This window comes from Dromaius novaehollandiae, chromosome 2 (assembly GCF_036370855.1).
Source record: "Dromaius novaehollandiae isolate bDroNov1 chromosome 2, bDroNov1.hap1, whole genome shotgun sequence".
Classification (NCBI taxonomy): Eukaryota; Metazoa; Chordata; class Aves; order Casuariiformes; family Dromaiidae; genus Dromaius; species Dromaius novaehollandiae.
In genome coordinates, this window is record NC_088099.1 from 40,319,582 (window position 1) to 40,342,780 (window position 23,199).

At 37.7% G+C, this 23,199-nt stretch overlaps 1 protein-coding gene across 1 annotated transcript in view; it reads right to left on the bottom strand.

The window, feature by feature from the left end:
• Positions 1-23,199, bottom strand: part of DNAH11 (dynein axonemal heavy chain 11) — a 154,524-nt gene that overhangs the window by 95,883 nt on the left and 35,442 nt on the right. Inside the window, 26 exon segments of the mRNA XM_064505461.1 lie at positions 723-930; positions 2,293-2,310; positions 2,312-2,465; positions 3,650-3,690; positions 3,693-3,790; positions 4,655-4,705; positions 4,708-4,790; positions 5,855-6,003; positions 7,144-7,239; positions 7,241-7,271; positions 7,823-7,962; positions 8,629-8,668; positions 8,670-8,704; positions 10,159-10,191; positions 10,193-10,351; positions 10,482-10,571; positions 13,310-13,448; positions 16,358-16,415; positions 16,418-16,470; positions 17,433-17,572; positions 17,683-17,719; positions 17,721-17,837; positions 18,649-18,809; positions 20,165-20,296; positions 22,590-22,723; positions 22,726-22,809. Coding sequence (XP_064361531.1) covers positions 723-930; positions 2,293-2,310; positions 2,312-2,465; positions 3,650-3,690; positions 3,693-3,790; positions 4,655-4,705; positions 4,708-4,790; positions 5,855-6,003; positions 7,144-7,239; positions 7,241-7,271; positions 7,823-7,962; positions 8,629-8,668; positions 8,670-8,704; positions 10,159-10,191; positions 10,193-10,351; positions 10,482-10,571; positions 13,310-13,448; positions 16,358-16,415; positions 16,418-16,470; positions 17,433-17,572; positions 17,683-17,719; positions 17,721-17,837; positions 18,649-18,809; positions 20,165-20,296; positions 22,590-22,723; positions 22,726-22,809 — 2,481 coding nt within the window.

The window sequence follows — 23,199 nt, forward strand, 5'->3', positions numbered from 1 at the left end:
AGTTCTCTCTGCTTATGTGTTAAATAATTATTTCATTTGCCCTGTATCCCTCTTGTCCATGGATACTCCAAACTTCTCAGGACAGAGGCTGCCCCTCCTCTGGGATTGTATGGTACCTACACAAAGACAGCCCAGTTCCTGACTGCCGTTTTTGGGACAGCCACAGGCACAAGGCAGAGACACTCAGACTAGCGAAAGATGGCTCAAGGCTTCCTATTAACATAGGTAAAACTGAATTTTGTTTTGCCTACATGAAGTACATAGTAACTCCCTGGGGCACAGTGTCAGTTTGCCCCAACCAGTTTCATCCTCTTCCTTCTCCTCCTACCTACCCCTAACTTTCCACTTTTCCAGGTGATGATTATCCCAAGGCCCAGACAAAGGCAGCAGCCAACAGACCTGTGGATGTCAAAAGCAAATATATCCTTGCTGCCTCCCCAGGTGTGGCTCTGTAAGGCATGAGCTGAGCCATGTGTCACCACGCTCACTGCAGTGGCAGCATGTTACTATCCAGATGTGTCCCAGTGAGGGAAGGATGGCTGGCAAGGAAGGAGACAGGAACCGAGCAGGTCTGGACTGGGTGTGCAGGTAGTAAGGCCATGGCCACTCACTGCTTTTGCTTCCCGGGCAATCCATTGCCCTGAGAAAAGACCTTAATAACTGCATAACAATTCTCCTCTTTGCATTTGAGGGAAGACAGGTTTCTTACATCCATATGGAACTTTGCAGCACTGCTGACGTCGTACAGTAGCTGAGAGGAACGTTAGCTAGCAGGTAGTCATTAGAGAGAGCAGCAAGCCTATCGCCTACAAACACTGTTTTTCCTGCTCCAGCATTTGCAACAAGCATGACTGGTTTCCCTTTTGCTAAGAGTCAAAAATCAATAAAATATTTGAGACATGCCATCTCAGATGTGTGAACAAGGATTGCCTGACACTGCAAAGGAGAAAAAAAAAACAGAAAACCAAACACTTGCATGACATTTTAGTTTTAAAAGCACACAGTAATTTCTGTTTCTCTTGACATATGGCTAGAATTGTATACTAAAAGGAATAAAATGGGATACACCTTTTTCTCATTCTCAAATATAATTACTAGTGCAAAATATTCTACTGGATTACTTTTCATGAGCATAGTATTTCCATGTGAAGATTTGCATTCAAATTCTTTTCTGATTTCTTTTAGTAGGAAGATTTTGAAATCAGGTTTTGGCTGAAACGTGTTGGTTCCATTTCAGCTTTTACAGAATGCCAGTCTCACAAAACTGGTGGAGAAACAAAGGCTAGTGCAACAGGTATTTTGTATAATTTTTACATTTGTATTTCATTTAATATTTGGCCTGGCTTTCAGCATATCTAAAATTCTTTGGGCAAACAGTTGACAACAGATTAACTTTACTTACTGTGAACACAAAGCCTTCACTGCCTTATAAAACTTTCTCTTCCAAACTCCATTTTCCTACCAAATTTTATCCTACAAAGACAATTTGTTACAAGATAGCTGGTAATGGATAACTACATGTTTCTATGTCTGCAACCTTCTAATCCTCCCAATAAAAATCCTACTTGTTTAAGCTTTTAAAAAGAAAAAGACCTAGAAACTAATGCAACCAACCACTGCAAAGTATCTGGGAACCATCTATGCAAATCAGATTAAAAAACAACCAAACAATGAAACCCCCAAATAAGGCAATTAATATTTAATTACTTGCTCATGCTTTCTATTCCTCCAGTGAGAGGCATATACTTTAATTCTATCACAATTTATACAATTCACATTCCACAAATTTAATTCTAACTTTGCAGGTTTATCACCTTTCCACTATGCTCTTGACCTGATGATCTCCTGCCAATAGCTCTCATACACTTTTGTTCGCCTGAACAGAATTTTCTTGGTAAAAGAATACCTGTGCAGAAAGCTAGCAACAGACAAATGTTAAGGCTTTGATTTTTGGTAAACAGTTGTTGTGGACACTATGCCCAGTGCTCAAACCATTAAGTAGACTTGGAGCCAAAATTTCTCCAACTATGGAAAAAGGTTTTATATCACTAACAAATTGAATATGAACACTGTTTACTGCTTTAGTAATATAAAACTCTATAAAAGCCTTGTTTCACCATCAACCCCCAATCCACAGCTCAAGGCACATGGGCAAGACAGTAAAGATTTATCCAAACACATCTGGAGAATGTTACTTTCAGGGCATCTAAGAAGGCATCAGAAATCATGACACAAATGTTACTGCATCTAACAATACTCAGCAGTGTGATCACTGGCATGCATGTATTATACTTGTAAAGGTGCATCTGAAGCCCACATCAAGATTTGAAACCTTATCTGTCCAGGGCATGAATTTCCTTGTCTTTGGATCAAGATAATAATCAAACGCAGTGCCCTGGGATGAAAACTTCACTGCCTTTATCTTCTTAAGCCACCAGTGGCTGAATTCAGCTTGGTAATTTGAAGGTTATAAAATGTTATGATGCATTAATTGTTTACACTGTATTTCCATATCAAGAAACTCATATGAAGTGCAGATACAGACGCATATGAACAACAGAATCAGAAATAAATTTTATTTTGAAATACATACACCTCTAGACTCCGATGAAATACACTCTGATGAAATAATCAAGAACACCAAAGCAATATTTTAGTATTAATGGTGCTTAAGGGTCTAAACTCAGGCCTTCTTCTGAAAACATCCAGACCAAATATTTTTATTTCCTAAAATTTCTAAATTCAGTTTAAACAGCTAAACAGTTTATACAGCTGTGAGACTGCAGGGATGACTTGCTTCAGACAAGACCTTCCTGAGCATCTCCACAGAACAGGAAGTCTTTTGGAAGGACAGGAAAACAGACATTAATGTCTCTTTTCTTCCAAAAATTTCTTCTCAGTCTCTTGGTGCACTAATGGGCTGCTTAAAATTAGGTAAGTTGCTTCTTTACCTACAGATTATGCATGCATAAATTTGTGCCTTTTTCACAAAGGCGTCATCTAATTTACACTGAAGTAGAGCTAACCGTATTCTTGTTAGTCTTTAATAAGCAGGTATAACTAGATATTTGCCAAGAAATTAAGATCTATCTAATCAAATCACTGATAAGTGATAGTACAGTTTTACAACTTTCTTACCCAAACCTTTCGCAGCATCACATCAAAACATGTCACTAAGGGAAATGTATTATAATGCCTTGGTGATATCTACACTTCTCAGTATAAATCCAGCAGGAAGAGTAACCATGAGTCTGTCCAGACCCCTTACCAGATGCTTTAAATCTGGTAGGAGTGACCTTCAGATTACTTTTTGTTGCTTAGCCAGGGACTTCGTACAACTGGTAACACTTTCCAAAGTAAACATGGCTTCACCATGCATGGTACATTAGTCTGCACAGAACCTTGCACTGTAGGCAGTCTACTCCCTCCAGTTGAGTTAGCTCATTTCCAGATGAACTCTGATAGCTAAAGTATACAGTACTACAGGCCAACAAATCAGATGCATAGGCTGCTGCTCTGCAGCCACTATCAGTATTAGTGGGTGGAACCCACATTTAGCCATGTATACATTTATATATTAAAAAAAGACATATACATTTTTAAATATATGTTTTTCAAGCACAGTGAGATAGTGTAGTCACTTCCTCTAACTTGATCTTGAGAGCGAGACCCACCAAGTGCCCAAATACAAAAAGCAAAGCAAAATACATCTCATAGAGCTCCCCGGGGCAATCCAGAGGCACATTTTCAGGGGTCAGCAAACAATCCAATAGAGAACAGAGTGTCTGGAATAAATAAATAAGCAAAGAGAGCAACCTGTGAGTCTTACTCTCTGGGGAGGTGACAGTGACCTCAAGCAACTATTTAAATATACACAGTGAGACTGCAACTCCTTGCTGTTGTTCCGTATTGTCTAGGAGCTCCTTTCAGGAAGTCAAAGGCATGGAGAGACATTATGACAAAATGTGATTCTATCAAAATGCCTCCACCCCACAGTATTTAAAGTGAGGTATATGAAAATGATGACACAATTCAGGCATGTATGTTATGGCAAATTCTTAACATACAACTCTTATTTTTCCCCCTCTCATATTGACTGACTTAGCAGTAAGGCAAACACTCAGAACCATTTAGAATGGCTATTAGGCATATTAAGTGAAATTAAAAAGCCAACATAAGGATGTGCAGTATCAGACTGTTTAGGTATGAAACAAATGGAGCTCAGCTCCATTCTTTGATAACATTTAATAACTTCTGGCATCATTATCAGAGAATGAGAGTAACTAACACTAATAAGTTTAGCTAACATTTCATTATAGAGAGGCAAAATGCTTCTATAGAGATTAAATGGCTGGTCCTAAGTTACATGAAGCAATAACTGAAGCAAGACAAGAACTCAGAAGTCATGGGATTATGCCCAGAGCCATAAACACCTTTCTTCTCATTACAAGTGGACCTCTACAATAGGACATCTCTGAATTCTTGCATGTCTCCAAGGTAAGTGTCCATGTTTGATATATTCACTAAATTTAATCTCATACCTTGAAAATTCACAGTAATTTTAAGTGTTTCTTCTCCCATGTAGGACCACATGCTCAGTAGATGTTTCAGAAATACTGTTTCATAAAATATAAATAGATTTAATCCTAATGCACCATACTATTCTCAGGAATAGCTGTGACAGTTTTAAAGCTTGTTCTAACTATGGAGGCACGTATTTATCAAAGAGAATAGTCAGGTTAGCCTTTTCTGATTGGCGTCTCCTTGTTTCTATCCAGCTGGCAACATACCTGCAAAAGACATTGGAAAGCATCCAAGTTTTTGAGAGGCAGAAGTTAAGAAAAGAAAAAATTCATTCCCTCTGGCTCTGAAAAAACAGATTTTGTTGACTTCAGAGAACTGCTTGTAACTGTCTTTAGTGCAATGCAAACCCAGTGCAGTAGTATTTGTAAACCACAGTTAAGTACTGCTAGTCTTGCAACATTTTTATTTGTTCATGTAAAGGTCATCATGCTGCTGTATTTTTAAGAGCTGTTATGACAGCCAAGTACACTAGCATATGGTTATACTCCCTTTCTTTGACTGCATCTTTTACTCTAGGGAGGGCAGGGAGAAAGGTCCTAGTTGATAGTTTGCTCCCGCTTACAGCTTGCTGGACCACCAAACAGCAGGTTGTAGCAAGGATTCTAGATGTACTTTGTGTTCTTTTAGAACAGGCTATTTACAATACCAGTGTGCAAGCTGTACACAAAATTGATGATTAGGAACACCCAAGTGTGACTAAATTCCCTACTTTTATACTATCATAGAAAAGGTAAAATCCAGGTTCTTAAAAAAAAAAAGGGGGTGGGGTTGGTAATGAATTTGCCTGAAGCATAGGTCTAAAACAAGTTAAAAGAGCGGTACTGAGATCCACAGGGATAAGAGAAACAGAAAGACAATTTGGGGCTGTTCACAAACCCCCATGTCCTTAACAGAATCAGATATAAGTTAATTACAGTATAAATAGATGACAACGCTGATAGACAACGCTAGCAAGTTATTCACTTCACTGCCTAAGACATTGGTCCCGCTGCTGCCAAATTTGCATTATAAAGAGTGGACAGTCAGTACACTACTGCCCTGTCTGAGCAGTCTGGATAAGAGGGAAATATAAAACACTTAACTGATACTGGAATCTTCCAGATTGTGTGTTTGACAATATACACATCCATCAACTAAATCATCCCGCTATTATCACAGTAAAAACTAGACAGAAGATTTAATAGAAGTAATGGAGTCTACTCCCATTAGACTAATTAACTTTCAAGGTGTTTGTTTCTTAAAAATGCTAATCAGTATTGTTAATACTTATGGATTTCACTCAAGATCCTGGGTGTTCAGACAGAGAACAGCAGCTCCAGACATTGTAGGTGGAGTAGCAGTTCTTAAATGGTGTACCTGAAACAGCAGCCGCATTGATGGAGTTGTAAGCACATGTTCGTTGCTTGTGAGAGTCAGAACCTCGAAACCATCAGTAAAGCACTAGGCAAAAGCAAGTTAAGATACACACTCTAATAAGAATACAATTCAGAGAAAGTCTGCATTTCTAATAGCCCCACAAAGGACTGAAGATTATCTGTAACACTTCATACACACATACGTTTTCTTGAATTTAACTAAACAAAGTTTATTCAACCTCAGTTATAGTTTTTAATTCAAAAACACAAGAAAGGACAAAAATCATACGGTTTTACTTCATCTTGTGAGTTTTTTTGGTTTAATTCATTCAAAAGACTAGCCTGCGTCACCAGTGAGAGTAATCCTGAAGGCTGATTTTAGTCAGGGGAAGCTAAACGAAACAAAACATTTGAAAAACGAAATGATTCACAGCAGGAGCCTAAATTCAGGTGCTCTGAATGTCCCTTAGAAAAGCCGCCTTCTTCTCATTAGCTCAGGTTAAACTACGTGAATAGCCCCTCCACAGGCACCTTTCCAAGTAGCCTGAGAACGTTACTACATTTGATAGGTGCAAGTGCTTAAAAGAGAAAACTTTAACAGCAAGTCGTAAACTACAATAATCTTTCTGAAGTTACATCCAGATTTTAGATTTGGATTTCATTACGTTACAGCATTTCAGACAGCCAACAAAATTGGTTTATATGCATAACTGAAGTAACTGTACAATTTAAAGGTTAAGAATAAGAAGTTTGGGTATCATTGCTAGTTTTCAAACTGATCTATACTTAGATTCTCTAATACTAGTCTTCCTTGCTGCAGTAAGATAAAGACTTAATTCATGGAATCTTAAGTCTGATTGATTGAAAGGAATTCCAAATGCCAGCTTCAATAATCTTACAATTGACACCTTGAATTACAACTTGCACACTAGGCGGCACAATCACCCTTACAGCATATGCAGAATGACTTCAAGCTTTTTTGTTGTACAAAATAGGCAAGAGATAACATGCGTTACTCAGATGTCAAAATATTACTTTGCAATAGTGAAAACTAAAGAAATGGAAGGTATGAGACAAAAAAAAGAACTCACACCTGAACACTCCCTGCCCTCGTGCCCCCCCCCCCCCAAAAAAAAAAAAAGAAATGATGATGGAAATGTGAAAACTGATAGAAGGGAAGCCTGTAGGCTTCCTATTTGCTTACCTTATCATCATCCATAACAGTGTTGAGCGGCTCAATCCACATGGGATCTATATCACCATGTAAAACTAATCATTTTGGCCCATCTTAGGTAACATTTAGCTTGCTCTCTCAGAAGAGAAGACAGGAGACTTGCAAGTTATATTTCAGTAGAATCTCATCAGTTTAGTGCTTAAGGAATACACTCTACAGTAATTAAAACTTCAGAAGTCTTACTGCATCACTGAAACAAACAGCTTTTGTTGCATATTTAAAACCATAGCTTTTCCTTTGCTTGCTTATTAGATGGTTATTCAAATTAAAATCATAAATATTTTCAGAAAACATCTGATAGAGCAAAACAATTGCATTTTATTTTATAATGACCTATTTCTGCTCTGGCTGCATGAGAGTTTGCCATTAGTCTTAGTGATATGAGTAAGATATGGGAGGTTTCATGGGCCCACGGAGAAAACGCTTCCGCCCAAGGCAGCTGAATCAGCATCATTCAGGCTAGCACCTTTCTATCTTCTAGGACCTTGCTCAGTCTCTAGTCTTTCCAGAACCATCAGTGCTCTGAACCCACGCCTTATTGCATCAAAACATGGAAGAACACAAGAAGTTGATCTCCAACACCTTCTCCAAATTCTGGCACTGTCTATTTATAGTTAGCATCTATTTCTAGTGAAAAGAACATCTGTACTAAGGACTATTTTTCTATTCTCTGCTTGAATGATGTATAAAACCAAACAGTTTATTAGTTATCACAGCTTTTGGGTTAAGGTCATTCCAAACACCCTTTTGTTTCATGTTCAAGTATGTGTGATGCAGAATTTTCAGAACCTAAAGAGGAGGGACAGCCTGCACATTAGGGACACGATTTTGATACAGTCTTTTGGCTTTCTTTCTGAGCTGGGTCTCAGACTGCAAATCTCACCCTCAGTCAACTGTTCATCTTTATTTACTCATGCCTCCCTGCTACTTCAGCCACAGATTTTCATTTAGTCTATCAGAACTGTGAGGGAGAATCCCATTCTGACACAGCTGCACTCTGAAGTCCATCTTTTCTGATGGAAAAGCATATATGTGAAGAAAAGCCACATGGCTGCCAATATTTAGTAGCTGAAATGGACAAGCATTGTCTATTAGAAATATTCATCTATTGTTTTGGCAGTATATTCTGCTGTTTCTGTCTAGAAGCCTAATTAAAGCATCCTGCTTTGCCTTCCAGAACAAAGTGATTCAGTCTATCTGTCAAATAGAATGTTGATTATTCAGTGCATTACTCTCACCTTGGAACATGCAAACAACATATAAAATTAGAATTTTTTTGTAACTTTTGAGGTCTGCAACTGCACATCATGTGCCTGGCTGGATGGCCTGAACAGTATGTTGTTATACTGCAGCCTAAGTTAAAGGTGATAAAAACACCACACACAATGTTTTTGGCGAGAATCAGGGCAATTTCTTTCCAATGCAAGACAGAAAAAGAACTATGTAGGTAGGTACCTTATTCTCTTCGGTCCCTGCATTTCCAACGACATGCACAGTGATGCACTGCCAGCAGCTCGTCCAACTGAAGAACCTACCACACAGAAGGGACACATCGTGAGCACACTTGCTCTCCTGTTGTCCCCTTACTACAGAGGCACAGGAATTCACAAAAATCACTTTTTTCAAAACTTCCTATTCCCTTTAACAGGAAAAATGAACTGATAAACTTCTCAGCCGACTTGCTTCAGCTGACTTGATGTTGCATCAAGCAACATCATTTGTTTCCCAGAAAACTCAAAGAGAATTGGCTTGTTTTAACAAATGAGGTTACCTCAACAAGTGACAATAAGTCTTATTATTCTGCCATACAGCCACATGCTCCAGTTGGATTGTGCCAACCCAAGGGTATAGAAGGATTATCACATTCTTTTGCCATGTCAGGATCACTTTAGCAGAGTAATTGGTAAAATACAGGTAAAACACAAAATCAGCTCACTAAAGTAATACATACGAGGAATACCAAAGAAATGAATTTCTTTCAAAGAAATAGTTCTGTGAGCAGCAGAATGGAAGGAGCTTGGCTCCTTATGAATTTGTGTCTTAATGAAGAATATACACATTGATTTTTCTAAAGTCTAAAAGGAATGAGTTCATGTTCCTTAGTGGTCGTCTTCTGATTCACCCAGTTAACAGGAATCAAAATGCTCTATAAAAGGCTGATTGGAAAGTTGGTATTACTCTAAGGTACAGCTTATTGTTTTTCACCCTTTTGTCAGGATAATGGAACAAGACAGAATAGAAAGTCCTTTATAAATCCTGGGAGCAGTCACATTTAACCAGTTATTTCAGTTTCCAATAAAGCTTAATAAAGGAAAGCAGTGTACTCATACAGAAGGTGCAGATGTCCTCTGAACGAGGGTGGGTATACTTTCATAGTAGCACAAATAAGCACACTTTTTATTTGGTCCATATACCAACAGCATTCCAATATCTCTACGTTTCACCTTTTCACCCTCTCTACAATTCAAACTAAAATTAGTATTTAATTTTAGCTTATAGAAAACTTTTGTATGCATGCATACATACATGTACATGCATGTTTCATGCATTTAGTGCATTCAATATGCATTATATTATACAGAAATAACAAAAAAGCAAAAAATTATAGGTAACCAGGCACATTAAAAATCTACACCTTCCTATTTTTATAATGTGTTTGCTCCCTTACTCCTTTTTCCTCCCTATAAATAATCGCTAGTAATTACTATGCTGCAGAACACCAATGTTTAGTAGCGTACACTAAGAAACATTTTTGTCAATGAAGACAGCTTTTTTTGAACAGGATATGTTTCCTTATGGGTATATTTATCCTACTGAGTCACATTATTGCCACGATAAAATGCCTTTGAAATATGTAGACTTTGAGAACGCCTTATCAGTACTATAATGTGCTGAAAGATAATCTTCATGTCCAATACAACTCAGTTGCAATTATTTTGATTAAAACTCTTAAAGGGAGCAATTAAAAGCAATGAATTCTTTTACTTTGAGAATAAAGCTCTCTTCAGGTGGCAAAGCAAAGCGCTAGGGTAGATTGTTTAACCATCTGTTCAAATTGCAGGTCCCTCTTCCTCTGAACATCCAGAGCCAGAAACAGGTCACTGATCAGGCCCATGAAAACTGGTATATATGTCACTATTTTAGGCAAACTGAAGTCTCTTAAGGCTTGCATATGTACCTGGAAAAGGATGGTAAACCACATACTGCGAGAGTGTTAAATCTTTCTTTTTTTCAGATTCTGTTTTTATTCAAAGACAACACACCAGAAGCAGCTCTTTCTCTTTTATGCTTTTAAGTTAAGATTTTACCTGATCCTCAGGTCTGTACTTGTCTCATTTCAGCAAGCCAGCAACTACCAAAACTGACTTTATAGCATGAAGTCCCTAGTCGTAGTGGTCCTGTGAAAATACCTTAATTTCCTATGCTAACATGACTAGTTAAACTGAACGTTAATGTTTAAGCAAAACTTTGGTTTATGCAGAGTAAAATGACATCTTTTTCTTCACTATTTATGTTGTGGTCTTGCAGTGTTTTTAGGCCAGTGTTTAAAGTGTAGTAAAACAAAAGCATACAAGGGTGAAATGTGTACATCTAGTTAATTTTTAATATTCCACCATTTTGCTATTTGTATATGCCAAAACTTGTACCAGAAGATAAAAAGTCCAGAAGGATACTGTGAGAAGCATCAATGTGATTGATTTTATGAAGCTTTTGGACCCATTTTGGCCTTTTTTCCTCTGGTAACAATCTCAAACAGTAGTAGATACTATTTACAAACGTACAAACTTAATAAGATGCTGACTTTTCTGAAGGAACAGGTTTCAGCAGCAGGCCACATTCTGTTTATCCAGCACCGCAGAAGGATGCAACACACCTGAACCCTCTTCTCACAGCTTGAGAATTTAACAGACTTAAGTTTGAGAAGTCAGAGTGTACTCCAAAATGTTCAATAGCTCCTTACTCCTTATATTCTCTCATTTCTAAATCTTTTACTTTTCCATCACAGGGGTACGTTGTGGGGAAGAAATTTTCAAGAGGAGACTTCAATCAGCAAAGACGTCAAGTTTTCCTGGGGAGCTGGCCTTTTTAGTTATTCTCAGCACTAACACCCACAGCTTGTATTTAACTAAACCTTCCGACGCTTTCAAGTCTTAACTGTGTTCAGCACAACTATGTCTTCATGATGAATCAAGGCAAGCAAAAAAAATTGCTGTCAAACATCTACTAATTTGACCTGATGTTAGCAGTACCTTTCTGTTCCCAAACAAGAAATTTGTGCAGACTAACAGCATCTTTTGAAACCAGCTCTATCGCCAAAGTTAAAGAGTGACGGGTAAGCTACTCAGCATAGAGGAAAAACTTAGAAACATTTGAGAATGAAAGGACATAGACGAAGCCTATATCCTCCCCTAAGTCCTGCCAATGGGAAGGCAGATAGCTGATGTAGAAGGCACAACTATTTATTTTGCATCACACATACACTTTTCAATCCCTTTTCCTCCTTTTTCCAGGGCTGTGTGACATTGACCTCTTTCACTCTCCTAGGTAACATGGAAGTAGAAAGAGAATGAGTTTGAAATATTTGGGAGCTTTACACACAGTTTGAATAACAGCACCTTATATGATTGAAGGGAATACCCTATACTGAGCTTAGTGTTATGCTCGCTGAAGTAACAGCTAATTTTACAATGGCTCAAAGTGTTTACCATGAACTTATGGCCCTCTAAATTTAAGGCTATGCCTACACTTCACCGAAAGGTGTTCTTACAGCTCACATAGAGATCGCAGATGGTTGATTCTAGTACAGCTAGCAGTGGAACTGTGGCTACACAGAGCTCAACACAGGCTGCAAAAGCCACTGAAAAAGCAGCTGGGTAGATATTTGGATGATCACCCTCTCCAAGCTCTGTGTGGGTGCAGCCAAAGGTTACATAGCCACCATGTTTTCACATTAGCATGCACCACACCAGTCACAGTGGTCTACAGTTTCCTCAATGTGCACACTACCCCTCCCTCAATTTCACAGATCCACCTGGGTTGCAGCTACCCTGCTGTCGGTACCTGAACTAGCTACCAGTTGTCTTGTATGCAAACATATACTGCAGTCTTTGACTTCAACACAAATACAACCCAACTGGTATTACCAAGAAAAAGAAAAAGACAACTGCCAGCAAAATCAGAACTTAATGATACACAGTTCTCAGAAGCTAGATGCCACTATCAGAGCATGTCACTGTCATGTAAGATAACTATGAATCAAGTGTACAAAATATATCACATAGATAAGAAAACAAAATAAAAAGCAATTTACAACTTCAAGGCACTTCATCATCAGCAAGGAAAACAACTTTTCTTTCTGAAATACCAAAGATGCTGAGTATCAGCAATGAAAATGATTCTCGATGTTTTACAAAATACTCCACCTACGCAAAGAAGTTGAACATGGAGCTGGTAATGAGACTGGAAAATTTAGGAATATCCAAGGTTTGATAAGCTTTGTTTAGACTTAGGCAAGATTTTTGCAAATTCTTGCTCAGTTTGCTGCCTCGTAGGTTGTTTAAGAGCAAGCTATGCATTTTTACAGCAGTCTGCTTACAGGGAAGAAATGATGAATCTTCTCAGTCTTAAAAATTATAGATTTTTTTAAAAATAACTATTTTGAATATGAATTCTTCCTAGTATACTAATTGAATTATCCAGCAATGATATATTTCCATTTTTCAAACTTGTACCATATTTACTGGGAGATGTTTATACAAACATTCATCCAAATGGAATACATTATTTATGATTTGTAATAATTCTTACTTTGTTTTAAAGTTTTTCTTCTAACAAATAGGATTATTTCTAATAAAGATACTATGCAACAGCACAATTTAGTTTAGCCATCCCAGGTACTAAGCAGTGATTTACAATTGTTTATTGCAAAATTAATGCACTGTGCGCCAAGATCAGAGAAAAGGGCACTTTCTTCTGAACCCCTACCTAGGTGGGTAAGGATTGATATGCGATTTAAAGTGTCTCAGAAATAAAAGACAAGACTATATACATAAAACCCAACCATTATACAATGTCCAGCTGTACTATTTCCAAGTGAATATGTGTTAATTAATGTGTATCAAACCCAAAAGCCCACCTGTCTAGAAAGCAGCTTCCTGCAGAGAGTACAGAAGGTAATAAACTTCCTGGCTAACAAGCACGCATCAATAAACCCTTCAGCAACCAGCGTAATTTCACAGATCAGTTCAATGTCAGGAACCACCATGGCACAGGGTCTAAGGAAGAAAACAAACCCCATAATCCAAATACACAGATCAGTATTTAAGCATGGTAAGAATAAGTCGCTTAAATCAAATGACTGATGTGTGCAAACATTTTTAAAACACAGCTCAAGAGAGTTACAATCAACAGTGTCAGTCAAAGCTAACAAGGACCTTACTACAAAGTAAAAACAGCTAATTAGGCTCTGTTGATTGTTAGTATTCAGTAACATTGGTGTATAGAAATGAGATAGCTGAGAAGTGCAGAGCTAACAAGACAGGTACTACAGAAACTTAGTGCAGGCACAGCCTGCAGTGGTGTCACTTGCCATGAACAATGCAAAGACATTGCCAGCAGCTGTAGAGGGTCTGGAAGTCAGATGCAACACCCTGCCATTGCTAAAAGAGCCATCATTTTATTTGCCATTTTTAAAAGGATGTTATTTTTTGGAGGATATTAATACTTTTTTTTCCTTTGGAAGTTTCATTTGTGCATTTCTATACTCAGCTTTTAGTTCCAACTTTTAAAACAAAAACATAGCCATTTTAATGATATAAATGAGAAAAATCTTCAACAAGAACACAAGGAGATAATGCAAGGACTAAACAAGTTCCTCATTAAATCACTATTTAAGTTACATAATAGCAGAGAAGAGATCTTGAATTTTGTCTTCATGTAGGCTATGAATTAGCAAATATGTTTCTCATGTAGCACTTTTCTTACTACTGGCAAATGCAAAGATTTATTTTGTTCCCGCTCACATCTGAGCATGACAAAACTTAGACCAGTGTTTTAGTCCATCAGTTCATCTCTGACATGAATCAATAGCATATAGTCTAGAAAGACAGTAAGCAACCCTCTATAAAACATCCAATTTGAGGAATATGTGGAAGACTGCCCGAACATGGAAAGGAGGCAGCCACACCACACAGACAGGCATCACAGGGGTGGACACAATCCTCAGGACTCTGCACTCTCTTATGCGAGGCTCTGAATCCAGGGCATGCCCGGACATCATTTCCTCAGTACAACACAATCCTACTTTTGCCTTGAAGAGTTCTCAGGTGGTAATTAATGACAAAGCTTTATTAAAGCATCAAGGTAAGTTGTCAAACATTAGAAGTGGGAGGAAGAGAGGATACCTCTTTCAGGGTCTCCCTCTAATGTTTGCTAAGACCCAGCTAATTATAATTGGTCTCAGTCAAAGTGCTCTAGCAAAGCTACATGCCAGCTGAGTCGTTTCGAAGTCCAGTTATGGCTATATCCATGTTGCTGCTCCTGGCATGCTGTTACAGCTGTGGAAGAATCCAGTATTCCCCCCAAGATTTGAGGCACTGTCTTTAATTAAGATCATCTGGATTAGGAAGACTTCTCCCCACCAAAGGAATAGAGAACATTACAAGAATAGGCATCCTTTTGTTTGGAATAGTGCTTTCCTGATTGCTTTGCCCCATCACATGGCAGGTAAAGGCAGAACTAATGGAAACCTTCAGCAAAAATCTTTGTAGAGGCACATGAATTAAAATCCTAACTTCCTTCTTGTAAAGAGATGCCATTTACTGCTTGCCACAGGTGATTGTAATTTAGGCTCAAAGAACAAGAAAGCTAATTGCTGCTGCTGCCCAGTCCTGCCATCTAACACAGGATGTCTAGTTGGCAAGAGAATGAGGCGTGCCTCAGCAAACAGCTTTCTAATTTTAGCAGACTTTGTGTCTTTCTGCAGTGAAAACCTGAAGGAGTACAGTGTCAGAAATTCCTCGGCTAAAGCAGAAATAACGCCAAAGCCTTGCTTTTTTTTTTTTTTTTTTTTTTTTTTTTTTTTAAATCCTTGTGGAAGAAAGTAGTATTTGTGTTTAAACTTGCTCACAGAAGCAAAACCATGAGGCCAAATTCTGCCATAAGCTTCTATCTTAGACATCAACCAAAGCAATTTACTGCTCAGAAAAGCAGATCCCAGGTAGCAAGCCTATACTCTTGCTTCCCCAGACAGCCTGACAATGCCCTGCTGCTTGCCCCATTGAACTTCAGTATGTTAAAAAATGAAATCACAGGATCATTTTTTCCTCAAGTCTGGGTTAAATCAGCAAAACGTGTTACTGAAAGAGTAAAGAATTTAGATGACACTTTTTAAGCAGTCTCTGCACCTTTTAAGTCAAAGAACATTACCAAATAGTTCTAAGTGCAGCTCCAACTGGAATAAATGGACATCATTTTACTGCCCATCAGGCAGTAGCAGCTGCTTATGGAGGTTAATTTACTCTCGGAACACTATTTTGACACAAACTTTTTGAGTGCAGCATGCAGAATACAGTCAGATTTTACACTTTTTGAATTCAAAACTTTCTTCCTTGAAAGACTAGTGTTAAGACACAAAGCATAAATTTGTGCTTTAAGAAAGAGATAATGGACTGTCCTACAGTGTCCAAAAGCATGTGAAATTGTTTGCAGTACAATATATTTTTCACAGGTTCTCAACAATCACACATCAAATATTTTATTAGATAAGAGTAGGGCTTTGTTTTCAACTGGTAGTTATGAAATATCCAAGAACATATGCGTGCCTACACCCATGAAATAATGTGACAGCTTCACGCTTAAATAGATGCTTAATTTACTAGGTTAATGTAGCTGTGAGGATTCCTATTTATTCCAGTCATAAGACAACGAATATTCTTGCACGTGCATAGACACATTTCATGTATTCACAGGTACCTTTACAATTACAGGTAGACCCAAAGAAAAAAGGCAAGATACTCATTTAATTCTCTTGTCATTATATTGTACCAGCAGACACAACATCAATACTGAATCTTTTCATAGAAGTTCTGAAGCAAACAAAAATTGCACTTCATTACAAACCAAGGCTAGTGGCATTAGGTGACAGGTGTGCTGTAATCAAAATGCTAACCGATAGTATACTCACCTGAAAAGTGCTTTCAGATTTTCAGGTAGTTCTGTCCAACCTGTATATCCTGGGTTGTAATAAATATCTCAACTGATGATTTCAATGTAATGTTTTCACCAAGGAAAAAAAATCTGTCATAACAATGATAAGATTATACATATTTATTAAAATGCTACTGTTAAGTTAGATGTAAGCAACTACATAATACAAAGCCAGCCATCTTGGGTCAGATGACAAAGGTCCACCTGGCCCTGGAATCCGTCTCCCATAGTGACCACAAGTCAATTCCTAGAAAAGCTTATGAGGACTCAAGCAAACATACAGTGGCATTTCATTGGTAGGCACCAGCTTCTAGTGAACTGTGGCTTCACTGTGGCCAGCACTGAATTTGGAAGGAAAAAATTGGACGGTTAGGGCAAAAAGTGTGTATGGCTGAAGTATGTGTCACAGGAACTAGCTTTAAAATGTGCAGAATAAACGCAAAGGACAAGAGACAGAATATAAAATTCTGATGGTTGCTTGTCTGAGGAAAGTATAATGATCATAGGTCAATTCCTCACTTGGTGCAGAACAGAGACAACACAGCTGCCATCACCAAGGGTGAAATGAAGTGTGAAGCACAACTCAGTAACTCTGCTGAGCCTACCAATAAAACAGTGCTGGGACTGATAGGGATGGTGGGTTTGAAGAGGGCAGGAGACAGTATCAGGTAAAGTGAAGAGGAAGAACATGATACAGTGGAAACAGAGGGCCTGTCTCAAAAACACTGGGAAACCCTGGAGCCCCCAATACTTCTTGCAAAAATGAACCTCATCTATGTTCTGACCCATATGATGCAATCATTTCACAGGCCTTGACTTGAACAGGACAGGAACTTCAACAGCAAAGTTTTAATTGGGTTTCTATAGAACCATGAATGTACCCACATTTATTGTTATGTTTTAATTTAGGTATACACCGGTAGTTTAATGCTATCCCTCTACTCCCTCACTGTATTTACAAAGGATTTCAAAAGAACTTTGGAGGAAGACTTTATTGGTTTAGTATTTACAGTCTGTGAAGAATGATAAAGGAGCAGTGATAAAATACTCACTTTTTCTTGTTTCTCATTGCATCATGGATAGTCTTTACTTGCATGGCCACCATTGACAGAACTTCTACTGAGATGCGACGGAATTCAAAGCATCCCCAAGCTCCTGACTGGACCAAACCTTTAAAGATATTCCCTATAGACTAAAACCAAAAGTGAAAGATTTAATTTTTTTTCCTGAAAGCAAAGATTTCCAATGAACTTTGTATGAAACAAACAAACAGTTTCTATACTTTTTAACCGAGCACCACACTTTGTAATCCATTTGCTCAGAACAGCTGAAGGCATACCATCATACCAAGGGCATGGTCCAGATCTTTGGTGGTTTCTGTTTTACCCGTGCCAGCTGGTCCTGCAGAAGCACCACTCATCGTTAGGTGAAGAGACTGGGTTAGAGTAATATAACACCTTAACATAAAAAAAAAAAATTGTTAGCATTGCAAGGAACACTATAATGTCAGGGTTTTATAAACTTATGTTTCGTGGATGATTTATTTTGAATCCACTTTCTCATTATATTTTAATGAGCTAAACTGTAAACAACATACACCTTTCATAGTCACATAAAATTATGATGTGGCATTACCTAGAAAATGTCTATTTTAGATATGAAAAACATCCACGTCAACACTTTTCATTCTGTTACAGAGTTAAATATCCCATCGGTGGTCACACAGGACATGGAATACAAGATTCTTGTTGCTGCTTTGCCTAATTCAAAGGCTTCAGCCTCAGCATTCTCTTTCACAACTGAGAGCCATAAACACTGAGCCAACAAGGACTGCCAGATCCATCTCTCCACCCTGGAGCCAAGACATTTCCAGAAAAAGCTTCATTGCAAGTGGTATGAAAAAAGTATTGGTTTGGTCATTAAAAAAAAAAAATCCTGAAAAACTCTTGGTTAACCCTTGGTACAGATCCACTCATATTCTTCTTCAGATTAGACAATGAATATTCTAGTTAAGTAAATGCAAGAAATATTTATTTCACTTAACTTACAAATAAATGGGCATTAAGATCATACATACCATTACTCAGGTATTCACACCTGCATGGACACTTATGCTCAAAAGATACTGCATTTGTCTCAATAGCAGATCTAAGAAAACCTTGTAAAATATATTTGATGCATGAAAGAACACTGAACTTCTAAGAAACATTTAACTTTATATTTGCTAAAACACATCAAGCAGACATTGTTATTAATAACAGCCATTACCTGTCAGTTAAAGGTGTAGTAACTAGCTGAGGGGTATTTCCCAGGTACTCAGAAAAGTACTGGAATTGAACATTGCAAATGCTGGCAAAACAGTGCTTCTGGGCTTCATCCCATCTATTGCGCAGCTGTGACAACCAAGCAAAAGCTTGGGAACTGGTGACCTAAAAAGACATTGCAGAGCCATTATACCACGTGGGAGCTATTCAGATGAAAGAAATGAGATACATCACAATGCTTCAACTGTTATCAGTAGGTCTTGTACCTCATTCCTAGCCATTTATGAATAATAACTACTACAATCAATTATAAAGGATTTGACTCACCTCGAGGCACTGTGCATTTATATAGAAGCAAATGTAATATAAGACCTTTTTAATAGAGCTGTTACTGCAGAACTCATTGCCACTTACTGAGCCAATACCTTTCCTTACAAACAATACAGTCTTTGCATCTGAGCAGACATTACCTTTGCCAGGGTAAGTTTCATTTTTCTTCTCAAGACTTGTTTCTTGTTATCTGAATGCCACTTTAGAAACCCATTTTATTTCATTTCCCATTCTCAAATCCATGCATTTTTTAATCGTTTCTTTTAAATAGTAGCTACTGGAGCACCAGAAGGCGTAAACTGTAACATTGGTCTACACTGTGCAACTGGGCCACCAGAATGCAACCCGAACTTTTATGCATAACTCATTTTAGGTATCATTTGTAATAAATTGTAAGTCAACAGTGTCTCTCATCCTGTAATGAAACTCGCTAGAGAAACACTGGAGGGAGTTGTCACGCTTCCATGTTTAGAAGGAAAAGTATTCTGAAGAAATCAGAGGCCCAGGAGGTCAGAAGGAAAATGAGAATTCTTTCCTGTTTCAATCCCCGTCCAGTGGAAGTTTCTGTGTACTCAAACTAGCAACATGTGTCTCACACCTTAGTTTACCTGAACAAAATTTTTTATAGTGAGAGAGAGAGCGAGCACGAGAGAGAGCACTCTGGTTTATATAAACACTTCTAACTGTTAATGAAATGCACTTATACAGAATCACCATAGGAGAAGAGTGCCTTGGTCTACAGATATGCATATATGCCTCTAAGGGAAGAATAAAACACACTACAAATAACTGAAGATGGAATAATTAAGAACAGACTAAAGACATTTGAAAAAATCCTCAGAATGCCAAGGATATTCTATACTCAGTTTTGTGATCTGAAATTTAAAGGAAACATCTTGCTGTTCACAGAGAACCTGCTAAAAGTTTGAAGGATTCTCAGAAGTAGGATAAAAGATGACACCCGACTCTTTCTTTCAAACCAAATTCGGATTCAGATGGTAGTGACCCACAAGAATGCAGGCATGGCAAAAAAGTTTGAGTACATGGCTTTGAAGCAGGCTGTCCTCATGACTATAAATATTCCACCTCTGCTTTTCCATGTGCAGATCCAGGCCCAAGTTTAGCTTAAGTATTATTAGTTCAAAACCCCTAAAATTGTGTATGTAAAATATAATAGATCCAAAACATACCGTTTGAGCTACGAGGCTTGCTATCACATCTTTAGCATGAACATCTATGGTGCAAATGGTCGTGATCTTCTGTCAGTCACCTGAGGAAAGTTATCTGAGCAACAGGGCAATAAGAGCATTTAGTTATGTGACCTACAAAGATTTAAATAATTAAAACAATAACTAGAATAATTATTTAAATAATTAGAACAGATGAATTCCAGCACCATTTAGCACTGTTGCTAAATGTTTCTAGTTCCTACCAGAAATCAGTTCTGCCTACATAAGGAATTATCACACAAACTAGCTCCTATGTACAAATTTACTAACATTAAAACTGAGAAGCCAGAATAAATCCTGGTCAAACTCTTATGTTTGAACCATCACCAAAACAATGACAATCTAGAGGAAGACAAATACTGAAGATGATCAGGTAGGCAGGAGAGGAAGAATGGGATAAAGGTAAGGATTTTTGATATGGAGATATGCATGAAGTTGAACTGTAAATTTTGTGGTTACAATCTGCATATGCACTAGACTGAAAAAACTGGTGTCCTAATTGTTTGAGAACATTTTTTGTACAAAGTGTTTGAAAATGCATCTTAGATGAGTTCAGTAACTTAAGTTTCAAAAACAGGTAAGGCAATTAAGGGAAGGATCACAAAATGTGATATGAATGATTATGCTTGGAGTTAGATAGTAGAAACACCTTATGGAATTTTTTTTTAGGTTTCATATCAAATAGAAAAGAAAAACGCACACAGCTACTGCACGCAATTCTAAGGAGGCAAATATAATCCTAATAGAAAGTTATTCTATTGGGTAGCTAGCGTGAGACAGAACTATGCCTTTATGTTTTAAAACTCTGGCTCAAAAATGCATGGGTGAATTAAAGACATCTCAAATAGTATATTTTCTATATTATTTGTACTATCCAATATACATATAAGTTTACTGGTGCTGTTTTTACTGAGATGGAGCTAAAGGCCCAGAGGGTAATACTGCACACAAACAAGTTATCTGAGAATCACAGTCCAAATCCTAATTGATTTTGAAAATGCCTAAAAAATAAAAGCAGCAAGCAATTTCACTGGGCTTCTTATGCCTCTGTATCCTATCAGCATGGATGGAAAGCATATTTCAATAGCAAAATTTTGAATAAAGTTCTCTAGCATCCCAAAATATTTCTGGCAGCTTCCTTTAAACAAACAAAATCTCCAGTTCTTCCATGATAACAGTGAGCTGTCATATGCACTGAGGTCCAGATTTTCTTGCAAGTCCACTCTAGCAGAACTAGCAGAGTGGGTCCAAAAGTCCCCAGTACAGGTTGTCCACTCAGCAGGCAGTCACAACATGAAACAGTAGTGAGCTGCACTTGCAAAGGGACCATAAAACCTTATTGGATCAGATAAGGCTTAATTATGGTCCAATATCTCTCTTTCACAGAAGTCAACAGAAAAGAATTAAAAAAAAGGAACATAAAAAAGTCAAGAACATGGGTATCCTGGAAGGCTGTGTCAGAGGCACTGGCCAGGATTTCCTAAACTAAAAAACAAAAACAAACAAACAAAGGTATCTAGACCATCATATTTAATAGCCATTGACTGAACTATTCTCCAGGAATTTGGCTAAGTGTTTTTCTTGATCCTCTTCATACTTCTGTCATTCTGTAGCAAAAAGTTCCATAGTTTGAACGGTGTACTTTGTGACAGAGTATTTTTGTTTAAAGTCTGCTACCCGACAGTTTCAAGTAGTGCCCACTACCTCTTGTATGATGAGAAATAGCAGAAAGAGGTTAATCTTTATCACCCTTCTCAATAACAGGAATGATTCTAGATACCTCTATCACATTCCTTCCTCCTTAATTGTCTCTTTCTTATTTCCTGTTTTCTTTTGGTAGATTTTCTGGGTTAGTAGTGAAAACCAAAACTACTTAAAGTTTTCACAAAGGAGAAAGAAAAGAATACTCCCACTAGAACAACAACATTTAATAAGAAGGATGAAGTAAAATTCAAGCAACAGAAGCCACCCCCTTTGGAAGTGGAACTAAAACAAATCACATTAAAAGTAAACTCTCTCATTTGACACAAACAGACCCAACAGTTTTGGCTTCCTTACACAAATAAAAGGGTTTAATTTTTGCATATGCACAACCTTTCATACTTTGCCCTTGCCACATGAAGGTTGTCTTATTACCTATTATCTTGCTTTTACTTCTCATCTCTGTTCAGAATAATCCCACAGAAAACCCAGTAACTAAGATGTGATACAAAGGCCTATGACATGACAGAAATGGGAGCAAAAGGCATTTTTCTTTTTTTCAGAAGATGCCAACAACAGTTAACCTGCTACAGGCCTAAAATTATTTAATACACCACTCATATTCTATGAGACCATTTTCACACTTCAATTTTCATTGAATTTAACAAAAAGATGACATCCATACCTGCTTATTGTTGTAAGCCTTCAGGGCTGATTCCAAGCCCTCTTCCAGCCTAGCGAGTGCTATTTCTATATCTGAAACCCACGAGATTCGTGAACTAGTAACAACTTGGACTGAGTAGTCAACCCACTGTTCTGCTTTTCTTCACAAGCTAATATTGCCTCCGTAATGCAGAGACGCATGGTTTTGTGTACAGTTTCCTGAAGGTGTTGCAACCAAGCCTCTACCTTTTGAAGGAAAAAACCCAAACATAAACACTGCATTTTATGCTAATAATTTATAAAGATTAATGAGAGATGAGTTTCCTATATTATTTTTTAATCAACATTCTTTACATTAACTGATTTTTTTTTCCCTATTCTCTCTCCCCACGCTTCCTCTTCAGCAGGATTCAATTCTGAGACACCCTTCCCATTACTGAGATACCAGACACTGTTTTGCTTTACATATCCAACTGATTTAAACAAACAGACATATTGTCTTAGATCCCTAAATATTGAAGTTTTAAGTTTTTCTGTTCTGCAAACACGAAGTAAACACAAACAATACAGTCTCTCTTATGATTCTATGTACGCAAATGTAGCTGTATCTTGGAGAAAATATCTCTAAGAGG